Source organism: Phodopus roborovskii, unplaced genomic scaffold, assembly GCF_943737965.1.
Source record: "Phodopus roborovskii unplaced genomic scaffold, PHOROB, whole genome shotgun sequence".
NCBI classification, from domain to species: Eukaryota; Metazoa; Chordata; class Mammalia; order Rodentia; family Cricetidae; genus Phodopus; species Phodopus roborovskii.
The window spans coordinates 1345857-1359618 of record NW_026126611.1 but is presented as its reverse complement, the minus strand read 5'-3'; the positions used below and the strand labels follow the sequence as shown (position 1 = coordinate 1359618).

Sequence of the window (13762 nt, the reverse complement as noted above, 5' to 3'; positions counted from 1 at the left end):
AGCTGCTCGCCCTCATGAGAAAGGTGTTTTCTGTCCCAGCCCTCTACGCACTGCAGACTAACTGGTGCCGACCTGGGTGGGGCCCACTGGGAGGCTGCGTTGCCCCAGTACACTGAGTGCCAGGTCCCCTCGGTTCATGTTTAGAAAGAGGTAAAAGTTGACCCTCTTTTCCAGGATCCAAAGGGAGAACGCAACGCTTTTATAAATGTAACTTTAAAAAAAAAAAAATCAAGTCAGGAGTCATAAAATGATCAGTGCAAGGTGGCTGCATGCCCTTCCCAGACTTGCTGGCCCAGGCCCAGGCACGGCCATCTTGTCTCCGCCTTCGTTGTCAGTTTCACTGATTTCCTGCTTTGGTTGACCCCACTCGAGTGACCGTCGTCTCCATGCATGTTCAGTCTTCCGATCAACTTCAGCAACTTCAGACAACCCCTTCGATGGCAGGCCAAACGCGCACCATTTCTCTTCTGAGCCACCTGTGCTATTCCCATCCACTTCTTGCCCTCCTGGAGTCCACGATGCCATCAAGGACAAGATGAAAAGAGGCACACACTCTTTACGAATTCAAGTGCGTGCAGTAGTAGATTAGTAAGACTTGGGTATCGGTGAGTGGGAGAGAACTTGGGGCCTCATGCCCCGAGAGACTAAGAGCCTCAACAGCTACCACAAACTGTCACCTACCCATGTGGGGAAAATTTCCACTGAAAAGAAATCCTCCTATGGTTAATGCAGCTTTCTCAACCTCTCTGGGGCTGGCAGCTCCCATGAGCTCGGGGCTGAGCTAACGCCGCAGCATAATAACCGGGGGAGACACACAGTAGAAACAAAGCAAAGTAATTTGATCATAATTAGAATATGAGTAAACTTGGGTCAGTAATAAAAAAAAAAAAGGAAAATAAAGGACATGAAGGGGGAAAGATTAAGGGGAGTGAAGGCATGCATGGCCACTCCTTTTCTCTTGAAGAACACATTCATAAGAGAGATTCCCGTGGGCAGGCACCAACAAGCCAATAGTTCAATTCCATCACAATATCAAGAATGAGCTTCTGGGGGGGGTGGGGGCTGTTGCTTGGGGTCCACGTGTCCCTGAGACCCACAGACACCTGTACCTGTATGCACACTTCGTCTATTCTCTGCTAGCCACCTGTTATAGGCACGGAACAGGAAAATGGCCATGCTATGCAGGAAAGGCCAGCTCCCTCCCAAAACAGGACTGGAATGCAGAGTAGTCTGTTTGAACTGGGTGAAAAGAATGAGGCCCACATCTGCAAAGAAGACCTTTCAAGGGAACGGGAAAAATGAACAGAAATTGCTTATTCCAGAAGGCCTGGGCCAAGTCCCTCTGTGGCCAGGCTTGGGACCACAACCACATTCTTGCTTTGATGTTTTCAAACACACGATGTGCCAGTGTTGAGCAAACCCATGACATATTCCCCAGAATATGAATCATTTTATCTTTCAAATACCAAAGCAATCATGAGGACCTTCTCTTAGAGGAGGAGAAGACCACACTGGGTACGGCTGTCCATCTTTTGTCCCCTGGGCCTTGTTCATCCTGGAGACCAAAGAGGGGCGTCAAAGGTGGACAGCATAGGGCCATGGATCCTTGCCACCTTGCACCCTCAAGCGCAGCTTGCCACAGTGGCAGGCATGAAGCAAAAAAAAAAAAAAAAAAAAAAAAAAGCCACAGAGTACAGAAGAAGCTGGCCTGGTTTCTGTAGCGTCCAGCTCTGCTTCACGGCCCCGCCCTCTCTACCTCCTCTCCAGGTACGACCATGAAACAGACACTAGCTCATCTTTATTGACCATAGAGTATCTGCACAGATGAGCCATTGTCCCCACTGTCTCTGTGAGGGATTGCTTAAGGAGAGGGAAGTGGAGGGGGGGATCCAACAAGGGGGCCTACAAAAACTGCCCCGCCTGTCTCGATGGCTAAGTCACGAATTCTTTCTCTGGCTTCTTGCCGTATTCTTACCAGCAGGTCAGCAGTCACTCAACCACAAACAGCTGAAGTTTCCCATCCAAGGTGGCAGAGACGAGCTGTAACACAAAGTGGGTGGCCACGTTACCACTCTCTGCTTTTCACCCACTGAGTAACCAACAAGGAAGAGGGTCACAAGGTTCGCACGTTGTTTGTGATGTTTCAGATCAAAGGGCAAAGCTCATTAAATTAGTAAAATCTGCTGCAATAGTGTGATACATACACTCCAATAGGCCAAGGTACATTCCACTGATGCTTTACAACCTGAAATGCTTTGACCTTAGGAGTCTGAGTTTCAGGGCAGCCTAGGTGACAAGATCTTATCTCCACAAAAGGTTTAAAAAAAAAAAATAACGGAGATCACAGGACCCATGGGACATTGTCAAGCAGACCAGCATGCAGGGCTCTCGGGACAAGGATAAAAGAATCAAGGAAAACGTTTAAAGAAATAATGGCGAAAAGATTACAAAATTGATAAAAGATATATAAGCGTCTGTGTTCAGCAAGCTCCCACAACAAACTGAAAGGATCCTCGCTCATCCACAATATCGTCAAAAGCCAAAACCAGGCTGAATCCTAGAGACAGCGGAGAAAAAAAGTGGCTCAAAACCCAGGATACCCGCAGTGACTGACAGACTAAATCGATGGAAAGAAAAGGTTCCTGCCAACAGAGAATCCTGCATCTAGTGAACACCCTTGTCATGTCGGGGATATTGAGACTTCCTAGGTAAGGAAGGCCAAGGAAGTTCATTCATTACCAGCAGACATGCCCTGTAAGAAACGCTGGAGGGATCCCACTTACCAGTGAAGTAAAAGGACTTTACACATCAATTCAAAGCCACAGGAGGACAAAGTTCCCGATAAAGGTGAATCAATTCTACAGTAACAGTAAGAGAACGCTATAATTTTGAGACTTTATTTTCACGTCTATGGGTGTTCTGCCTGCATGTATGTCTGTGTACCATGTAGATGCAGGGCCATAGAGGCCACAGGAAGGCGTCAGATTCCCTGGGACTGGAGTCACAGATGGTTAGATGGTTGTGCACCATTATGCAGGTGCTGGGAACTGAATCTAAGTCCTCTGGAAGAGCAATCAGAATTCTTATCCACTAGGCCGTTTCTCTGGGCCTTCAGTAACAATTTTTAGGAGAAAAATACATTATTAAAAGAATTATTGAGTGTCAAAAAATTAAAACTATAACTTGGATTTACAACTCCGTGTTCTTATATATAATTTAAGCAAGTGAATCTTAAAGCTTTTATTGGCTTATGCTTGACGAACACGCTATATACATAAATTCTTTCTTAGTAACTGGAAGAAAGCCTGTGAGATGCCCAAGCCTGACAACTTGAGCTCCATCTTGGGGTCCCACAGAGAGGTGGAAGGAGAGAACAGACCAGAGCTGATGGCCTTCCATTTACTTTGAGTCCTTTTTCTCTTTCTTCTGCATTTTATTACTTCTTTGAGAACTGTGTATGTTACTTTTATTGCATTAATTCTCCTTTCCCAACTCCTTTCAGATGCGCCTCTGCTTCTATGCCCACCCAATTAACCCTTCTCCACCCCCCCCAAAAAAACACAAAACAAAACCTCAAGGGCTGCCCACTCACTAAAGCATGGTTGTCCTACCAGGAGCTGCCAGTTGCCGATAGCTCCCTAGCTAGGGGTGCTAGGTCTCTAACTCCCAATAGCTCTCTAACTCCCAACTTCAGACCTGGGGAAGGGTTTGTTTCCGTGTAAGGAGCTGATCCAAGTCTAGGAACCACTTCCTAATCTTCATTAGTACCACTTGTTCATTGCTAACCATGCTCTGAAAATATTAGTGTTAGGTTAGACTGTGCAGTGATCGTGCTGTTGGTAATATGCTTCTTGGCATTGAAAACGAACAATGAAATTAACTTTGAGTCATTGCTCCGTGGACATCTTGGGCAAGCTTCCCTGCTTTCTGAATACCCTGGCTTGGTTCGGGTCTGGCTATTGTCCCGTCTCTACAGCAATGGTACAGGAATGGAGGAGAGAGATATTGCCGGTGAGAGTGGGGTTGTAGTGACTGCCTTGCTGGCCAGCTCTGCAGGAGACAGCGTGGATGCGTGGCGCTAGCAGCGCAGCGCAGCACAGATAAAACGTGTTCCTGTCACCAAGGTTGTCCATCGCCGCCGCGTCTGCGTTCTCCATTTAGTGAACGTGAAATAAGCAAGCGGATCCACAAGTAGCTGCCAGCCTACATAAGTGTCCAAGGAGAGAGATGAACGCAGCCCAACACATTTGAAGATGGCATGGTGATACCACGTCAGAAAGTTGGACATCCTTGAAAGGAGTATATACAGTGACCAAGTAGTGCTTACCAGGAAAGTAAAGTTGGTGGAACGTTGTATTGATTACTTTTCTATTTGCTGTGATAAAACACCATGACCAAGGTAACTTTCAAAAGAAAATGTATGATTAGTTTGCAGTCTTCAGAGGTTAAAGTCCATGGTGGGGGGGGGGGAGTCAAAGGAATAGCTGAGGAGTCGCTTCTCAGACTGCAAAGCACACTGGGGATGGCACCACTCTCTTGAAACCTCCAGGCCTGCCAGTGACACACGTCCTCTAGTAATGCTTCCAGATCTTTCCCAAACACTTCCACCAACTGGAGACCAAGAACTCAGACATGCATGGGGGTTGTTCTCAAACCACCACAAAAAGAAGAAAAGTTCATCTGATTCAGTTTAAAGCTAAGTAAAGCACAGACCACATGATCATCTCACCAGGACTAAAAAAGTTACACATAAATTAGACCTCCTCGTGATTATAAAGACACCAAATAGGCTGGCAACAAAGGGGTCTTCCGTGCATGCTACCAGACCAGGCATGCAAAACCCACAACTTAGGCAAAGTCCCAGAAATGTCCACTAAAACCGGGAACACAACAACAACGGTAGCTGCTCTTACAACTAGGGAAATTAATAAAGAGAAATACAGTTTTTCTGCTCCTCTATTCTCTCTCTCTCTATCTCTCTCTCTCTCTCTCTCTGTGTGTGTGTGTGTGTGTGTGCGTGCACCACCGTCCGTGTGTTGATTTTGTTGTGATGGAGATTGAACCCAGACCCTTCCTGCCTCTCGTCTACAGCCCTCAGGTTTTGAAATTTGCTAACTTGGGCTGGCTTCTATTCTGGCCTCAGTGGCTGAGCAGCTGCTGGAATTACAGACTTAATGGCCACACCTGGTGTGTTTACTCCTAAAGTAATATTCACTGTTTCTTTTTAAAAGTTGGGAAAAGTGAAAAAAAAATCCAACAAGAGATGATGTCTCTAGAGTTACAAAACAGTAACCCCACCAACATTTTTTGTGATTGCAGGTTATACTTCCATAAATTGCTGTAGATGGGGTAATTTCTATTAAAGAAAGACTGTTTTGTCGCAGCCAGACTGTGTCAGTTAAGTCCCAGTTCTGATCCTTTTCTTAACCTGTCCTTGATCACCGTGAGTACAAGGTAGCCACACTTGCACGCATCCGCACAGTGAGTGGTTGATGTGTGGGACCCTGTCCTGGCATCTTCTCCCTTCCCACTCTGCTTGTCCTTGAGTAAAACACACTTGGCATTCTTGTAATTCACCAACTTCATTAGTGCAGTTCAACAACAGAACTAGATGTATAACTGGAATCCTATGTGCTGAGAAGAAAAAAAAATGCTGCGACTTTTTTTGAGATAAATTTTTCAAGTTGGGTTTATAAAATCACTCACAGAGAAAATGAGCAGAACTAAAATTACGGCCCAGCTGTCACATTCCTACAGTGTGACCACAGTGTGCTCAGGGCCGGAGGCCACAGCAGTGAGTGTTTGCAGACCCGAAAGCTTTGCCAGACCATCAGGGACAAATATCCTCGCCAGCCAGATATTAGATCAACAACCATTAAACATAATCGGAACCATCTTCCATGGCCAAGGCTCAAGAGCTGAAATCCAAAATAGTCTCCCTGCCTCTGCGTGTCCACGTGCTGCACGAACCCCTAGAGACCCCTGGGAGAAACCCAAGGGCCATGCAGAGGGCAGCGGGCGGCGGCGGGACCCAGTGACTGGCGTTAGAGACCTGCCTGGCATTTACCCCTCTTTCCCACGTAATGTACAAAGCTGCTTGTTCAAGAAGAGCCTCCCCAGGGTCCCCTGCTGCTCTGCACCTACACACATCACACAGTGTGGGCTTAGGGGACCATGCAGGACCTCGGCTGTACACGTATCTGGCGCACGGATCCCTGGACCGCTCACGTTGTATAGGTGGCTCCATCGTGTGGAAATCTGCTAGGGCTTGCTGCTTATCCAACAGGACTGCTGAAGATAGGAGAACAGAGTCCTGGGGACTGACCTCCCTCCTCCCTCCCCTTTCTCCCTCTCTACTCTGCAGCCAATCCAAGAAAAGAAATGCACCTGTCACCAAATTTTCCATGCCTAGGAGTATTACGTCTCTAAACAGTATTACAGGTTTAAGGAGCACATGACCACACACCCCACTTACACACACACACACACACACACACACACACACACACACACACACACACACACCTCATTGCTGAGGTCAGCAGTGTTTCTGTACCCACAGAGTCTGAATCAGCTTTGATCTCCTGCCTCCCCCACAGAGTAGTCACCTCTGCCTGTGCACAGCACTCAGCAGGCTCTCGTGTTCCTGCTTTGCTTCCCACTAAGCTCCAGGGAAGCTCAGATCCCACTGTCTTTTTGCTCTGATTTCCAACACAGTTAAATGAGCTACCTCCACCCTGCACCTTAACTGCCTTTCTTATTCGTGACCTTCCATCTCCTGTATTGTTGGTGACTTCCTCTTGTCTTGGACGTTCCCACTCTCTGACTCCACTTAGGCACGTGTGGCAAAAAACTGGGAAGCGATACCGTTTTGGGGGGATCAAGAACAGCATCCAAGCTTCCTCTTTTGCCCACTGGAGTCCAGCCAAGATGGTTCTTTCTCTAAACCTTATTTTGAACGAAAGTCTGCTGCGGTGTGCACCCGATGTGAACAGCAAGCATCGTGGACAAGAGAAGAAGAGCCTGTCGCGTTATCATCGGTCCCTCCAGAGGGCAGGAACTCACGCGTTGTCAGGCAAGGCTCGCTTACCGGGTTTTGCTCTCCTGCCTTGGTCTAGAGTTGACATCAAGTGAACTGATGGGAAATCACAACAGGTCTGTGTGACAAATATGTCCCTCTCTGTGCAACTGTGTGTCTCGACAGAGCACACATGACCTGTAGTGACTCACCTAAACATTGAAATGCAGGCCATGGACACTGGATTGCAAACTGGTTTTCTTTCCTATTAAAATATTTAGTAAGATTTCTTTTCTTAAAAATAAACTAAACCAGGCCATCTTTCTTTAAAGTTAGAACACAATTAACCAAATAGAAATCATACATTTTATTTTAATGAAAGTGAAAACTTCTAAATAATGGTTTACCACAAGCCATGGAGACAATGATGACTCACTAAGAACCACAAATCTTTTTTGGTAATAGTTCTCAAAGGCAAAAGTGTGTATGTGAGTGGCTATTATGACAGTCTGAGAAGTTACTCTAGCTAAATGTCTTTTGAGGGAAGACATTTATAAATTAGTAATTTATAAATTACAAATACAGTCTCTTTAATTATACTAAATCTATTAAAATGTCTACTTATTCTTGAATTGACTTTGGTGACTTGAATTTTTCTAGGAATGTGTCCATTTATCTAAGTAACTTAATTTACTGTCACAGGAGGCAGATATGTTCACCTATAGTTTCCTTATTTCTGTAGGTAGTGATGTCCCCTCTTCATTGATAGCCTTGATCATTTTAAGTATTCTCTCTATTTTATTGTGAGTACTCTATCTTTCAATTTCCCACTTGGAGAATTCCTTATCTCCTAATGTCTGAACACACAAATTAGTCAGGCAGGTAAAATATGAATTATTTATACTATAATGACATTTTAACCTAAATACCTTTCCATCTCTCTTCTGAACTACTTAAAGTGTAATATTTTTTTTTAGAAGCAATGGCTTATCCAGAAGTGAAGTAAGGAAGTTCTCGTGGATACAACAGTGAGCTGAGCTACAGGCTGCTGTGGCATGACAGGAACAGAGCCAGCTCAGGTGAGACAGTGAGCTGAGTCCTTTGCCTTACAGAAGCTTCTCAGTTTCCCAAGGTCCCATTTATTAATTGTTGATCTCAGTGTCTGTGCTAGAGGGGTTATATTCAGGAAGCAGTCTCCTGTACCAATTTGTTCAAAGGTATCTCCCACTTTCTCTTCTAGGAGGTTCAGTGTGGCTGGATTTATGTTCAGGTCTTTGATCCATTTGGTCTTGAGTTTTGTGCATGGCAATAGACATGGGTCTATCTGCAGTCTTCTACACACCATCATCCAATTGTACCAGAACCATTTGTTGAAGATGCTTTCTTTTTTCCATTGTATAATTTTAGCGTCTTTGTCAAAATTCAGGTGTTCATTGGTCTGTGGGTTAATATCAGGATTTTTTATTTGATTCCATTGATCTTCCTGTCTATTTTTGCACCAATACCAAGATGTTTTCAGCACTATAGCTCTATAGTAGAGCTTGAAGTCAGGGATGGTGATGCCTCCTGAAGTTCCTTTATTGTACAGGATTGTTTTGGCTATCTTGAGTCTTTTGTTTTTCCATATAAAGTTGAGTATTGTCCTTTCAAGGTCTGTGAAGAATTTTGCTGAGAATTTGATAGGGATTGCATTGAATCTATAAACTGCTTTTGACACAGTCAACAAGACAAACTGGCAGCTCACAGAACAGGAAAAGATCTTCACCAACCTCACATCTGACAGAAGGCTGATTTCTAAAATATACAAAGAACTCAAGAAGCTAGTCACCAAAACACCAAATAATCCAATTAAAAACAGGGGTACAGAACTAAATAGAGGATTCTCGATAAAGGAATCCAAAATGGCTGAGACACTTAAGAAAGTGCTCAACATCCTTAGCCATCAGGGAAATGCAAATGTGAGAATGGCTAAAATCAAAAACACCAATAACAGCTTATACTGGAGAGGATGTGGAGGAAGGGGAAACACTCCTTCGCTACTGGAGGGGGTGCAAACTTGTACAGCCACATTGAAGATTAGTATGGAGGTTCCTCAGGAAAATGGGAATCAGTCTACCACAGGACCAGGCAATTCCGCTCTTAGACAAATACCCAAATGATCCACATCCGTGCAACAAAGACACCTGTTCAACTATTTTCATAGCAGCATTATTTTTAATAGCTAGAACCTGGAAACAACCTAGATGCCCCTCAAATGAAGAATGGATAAAGAAGATGTGGTACATTTACACAATGGAATACTACTCAGAGGAAAAAAATAAAAACAATGGAATCTTGAAATTATCAGGCAAATAGCTGGAACTAGAAGAAACCATCCTAAGTGAGGTAACCCAGTCACAAAAAGACAAACGTGCTCCTTCATCCAGCAGCTAATGGAAGCAAAAGCAGAGTTCCATGACTAAACTCTGAGCTGAACTCCTAGAATCCACTTGCAGAGAGGGAGGAGTGATCAGCAAAGGGGTCAAAACCAGGCTACAGGAACCCACAGAGACAGCTGACCTGAACAAGGAGGAGCTCATCGACCCCCAGACTAATAGCTGGGAAACCAGCATTGTACCAATCCAGACCCCCTGAACGTGGGTCTCATTAGGAGGCCTGAGCAGCCTAAGGGAACCTGGTGCACAAACAGACTTCGGAAGCACATTCTCCATGGAAGGATACTCCCTTTGCCTAGAGACACGGGGGGGGGGGGGGGGGGGCGCCTAGGCCCTACCCCAAACGACTTGGCAGATTTTGATGATCCCTCCTGGAAGGCCTCACCCTCCCTGGGGAGTGGATGGGGGACAGAATGGGGGATCAGTGGGGGTATGGGAGGCAGGGAGGGAGGGAGAGGAAACTGAGATCGATATGTAAACTAAGAAAAAATATTTTTAAAAAGGAATGGACATAAAAGACAGTGAGGTGAGCTACAGGCTGCTATGATAGAGCAGGAGCAGGAGCAGTGCCGGCTCAGGGGGCTCTGTGGCCTCAGCCCCGAGATGAGCAATCTCTGAATGCAATGAGATGATTAAAGGATGTCATGCAGCCTCCAGTCATTCAAGTGGAAGGTAGCACTGCCCATTGTGGGGGTCACCTCCCCTTGTCACAATTTTCTGTAAAGCTCAAAGGCCCGTTGCTGCACGTCCTTTAGCCTAACAATTAAAAAGCATTTGGGTCCATACAAGAATCCCAAGAAGTATTTCAAATCCTTAAGTTCAGCGATGGGCAGGGGGGTGGGGGGGGGGACAGGCTCATCTACCATAAATTCTCCTCTCCGCTTCCTCTGCAATCTATTATAAATCATAGAAAACCAAAGACAAAATTAAAGAGCAATGAAGAGTGCCCAAGGAAATGAGGCCGAGCTTAATAGGCCTCAACCCAACTGCAAGCTTGGCTTTTAAAGCTCAGGTCAGTGACTTAAATCGCACACCGTTTGCTGGGCTCATGACCACCCACGCTTGAGCGCTGTCCAGCATTCTCTGAGGTGAGTGTCCTGCAAAGCCAGGAAGGTTAGTCAGGAAGGGACCACGGAGGAGGATAAAGGTGATGCTGGAGGGGTCTGGTGCACCGCCCGCCATAGGAGATGCCCGGCACTGAGTCACTGCTCCAGAATCTGTCCCCATCAAGCCCAAGCAAGCCCTTCCCAAGCCCTTTAATGTAGAGGAATTAAGACCAGTGTGACTACTCACACAGGACTAAGGGATCGCTTTACAGCAGCATGCCCAGAAGCTACAGCACACTTGTCAGATTTCAGCCCTGGAAAATACCAAGTTCTCCTCTGTGCCAGTAAGAAAACAATCCTCAGAGGGAGTGAAACTTCACATTCCGGGGTAACCACTCACATGAAGGGAAACCTTTTGTGGTTGCTAACTATAAAACTTGCTTTCTAAGCAAGAGGGGTGTTTCCAGAAAGCAACTGTAGCATGACACCAGGACCAATATCTACTGTGCAAACTGCACAACACCACTGAATTTAGAATACCACTTTTCCAGCCATGTAAGGCCCTGTTGGCCCAGATTTCCATTTCCACTCTAGAGGCTGGAAAGCATCAGTCGTTAAATATTTGCAAGGATGTATTTTCCAAACTACGTCAATTGTTTTTATGATCCTAACTGTGGCCACAGTAAACCTGGCTATTTGCAAATATCTGAGGTCTCCCAGCTAATGTGAGAAACTAATGATGAAATTGGCCTTGTTCTGAAGCAACTACTTAGAACATGAATATGCTAGGAAAGATGGACCCTCCCATAAAGATCAAGCTTAGTCACATAGAAAGCACATATCAGCGTCTTTTTAAGGCAAACAATGTTCCAATATTTGCAGTTGGGCCACAGAGAGTGGTCTCAGTCAAATCAAGCATGATCTGATGTCCCACTGAGGATACGGAATATAGCAATACAGATCCTTCGCTTCCTTTTATGTCTTTGGATAAATCAAGCCATGTAGACAGCCTAGTTTACGTGCGCTAGGTAGCTTAGATCATGGAACATCCCCACTGAATATGCTATGTGGACGCACAACAACGGCTTCTGTAGACTCATGACTTGTAGACCCATAAGATACAGACTTACGCACCGTGCAGGCCTAGTCCAGACACAGGATGCCAAACCTATCATAAGACAAGGATTCTAGTCACGGCAAACTCCAGCTTATGGGTAGGAAAAGGAGGAAGGAAAACAACAGAGATCAGGCAGAGGTCTGCCCAGAGCCCAGAGAATCGCCAAGTTGGGTAATGGTGACCTAAGAAAGGTGTCAAGGAGAGGAGCCGGGGCTATGTACTAACGCTATGGCCAGGAGTATATAAACTGTTTCTTGGTAACGTTACTGCAAAATAGCCCTCATCTTCTGTCAGTTGTCAATATTGCTGAATTATTTATAAGCAGAGCGATATAATCAATATTCTCCTCAAAATATATAGGGTTTATAGGCATTTGAGATTGAGGAAGATAAAGAACAAGATATGAATTGACACATGCTGGGTATAGTACCAAGGCAACCTTCCCAAGGTAACACAGGGCACTTAGCAAATACCAGACACACAGAGTCCTAACCTACAGTGCATGTGTAGAGATGTTGGCTGGATGGCAAGGTCAGGGCCTATGACCAGGGAAACCATGGGTTCCCAGACAGGAGACAGAATACCCTTTTCTACACTGCACATGATTTTCCTAGAGTTGGAGAAAGCAGCCCTCACTGAGGGTGTGTACAGCACACTGTCCTCAATGTCCTCAATCCCTGCATACTTCCAGGATCCTACCCCAAGTCAACAAAGTTAAATATCAATTGGGAAATAAAAGCTAAATTACAAAAAAAAAAAGGTGGTTGGGGGAGCAGCAGGTAATTGCTTCAAAGTTCAGAAGAACCACCGTTTACATCCAGGGCAACAGAAGTGCCTGCGTGGTACGTTCTAAAGCAACTTTACATATAAAGAAATTAACATGTTGTTTCCTTCCAGGCACTACAAAGGTAGCAGCTGAGGAGTTGGCTCGCTCTTTTGTAAAATTAGTAACAAATGCGTGAGCCTCTGGAATGCTAGGATTACGGGTCCTGGGAGCAGCTGCAAGTACTCTTAAATCCCATAATACCTCATCAAAGTGAATGAAATCTGACCGTCTTTTAAAGGTGACTTGAGACCCCGTGTGAACTGGAGAGGCCCCGCTCACACCGTGGGGACATTACCTGAGGAGATGCCGGGTTGAAGGCCACTTCAGTAACTGTATCTGTGTGTCCTGCCAGGCGATACAGAAAGCTGCTGGAGCCCATTTCATACACATACGCCTAGGAGACAAGACAGGCAGGTGTCGAAGGCTGGCAGGACTGGTGACCAGCTCCAAACACTGGCTCAGGTGTGGTCTGTGACTTAGTGAGCCACTCACCCTGTCTACTCCCTGTCATGAGCCCATCATCATGCCCTCTTAGCAGCCTAAAGCGAGTGTTCATAGTGTTCATTGGAAGGGCGTGCACGCAGCCTTTGCCTGCCAACCCTTCTCAAAGTCCCATGCTAAAAGAGATGACGTCCCATGCTCCTCCCACGAGCTGAGACAAGTGGGTAACATTTGACGTAGAATATGAATGCGTGTGCCACCGCCGCCTTTAATCCCAGCACTCGGGAGGCAGAGGCAGGCGGGTCTCTGTGAGTTCGAGGCCAGCCTGGTCTACCGCGTGAGTTCCAGGTCAGGCTCCAAACCTACAGTCTCAGGAAAGAACCAAACAAACAATAGTGATAATGACTTGTGGTTTCCTGCCATTGACTGGGAAGCGTCTCTACCAGAATCACTGCACTTCCCGTGTTACCAGTTGCTTTCTGTAGATGTGGTAAAATACCACAGCCAAAAGCAACTGAAGGGGGGGGCGCATTTCAGGGTTATAGTCCACATGGCACGGCAGCGGGTGACAAAAACGAGAAGTTGGTGGGTTCTGTCTGCTTGTCCCTATTTCATTTAGGAGTCTGCTGTTGTTGCTGTTGTTGTTCTTGTTGTTGTTGATATTCCTAAGTCAGACGCAGCTGTTCTCTGAAACATTACCAAGTTTTCATAGCAGCTGGTCAATGAAAAGAAGGAATACCCTGATGCTTGCTCTCTTTAGATGTTTGTGGTTTGAAACGGGTATTATTGCATAGTGCCGATCCGTTTGTTGTTTGTTTGTTTTCAGAAACAGGGCTTCTCTGTAGTTTTGGAGCCTGCCCTGGAACTAGGCTGGCCTCA

The 13762-nt window shown here is 45.7% G+C and overlaps 1 protein-coding gene across 1 annotated transcript in view; it reads right to left on the bottom strand.

Moving 5' to 3' along the window:
- Positions 1-1963: 1963 nt before the first annotated feature.
- Wdr27 (WD repeat domain 27) overlaps positions 1964-13762 on the bottom strand; it is a 45960-nt gene continuing 34161 nt past the window's right edge. The window contains exons 23-24 of the mRNA XM_051206051.1: positions 12738-12836; positions 1964-2040 (exon numbers count right to left, since the gene is read on the bottom strand). Coding sequence (XP_051062008.1) covers positions 1990-2040; positions 12738-12836 — 150 coding nt within the window. The 3' untranslated portion in view covers positions 1964-1989. The remainder of the gene's footprint in view (positions 2041-12737; positions 12837-13762) is intronic.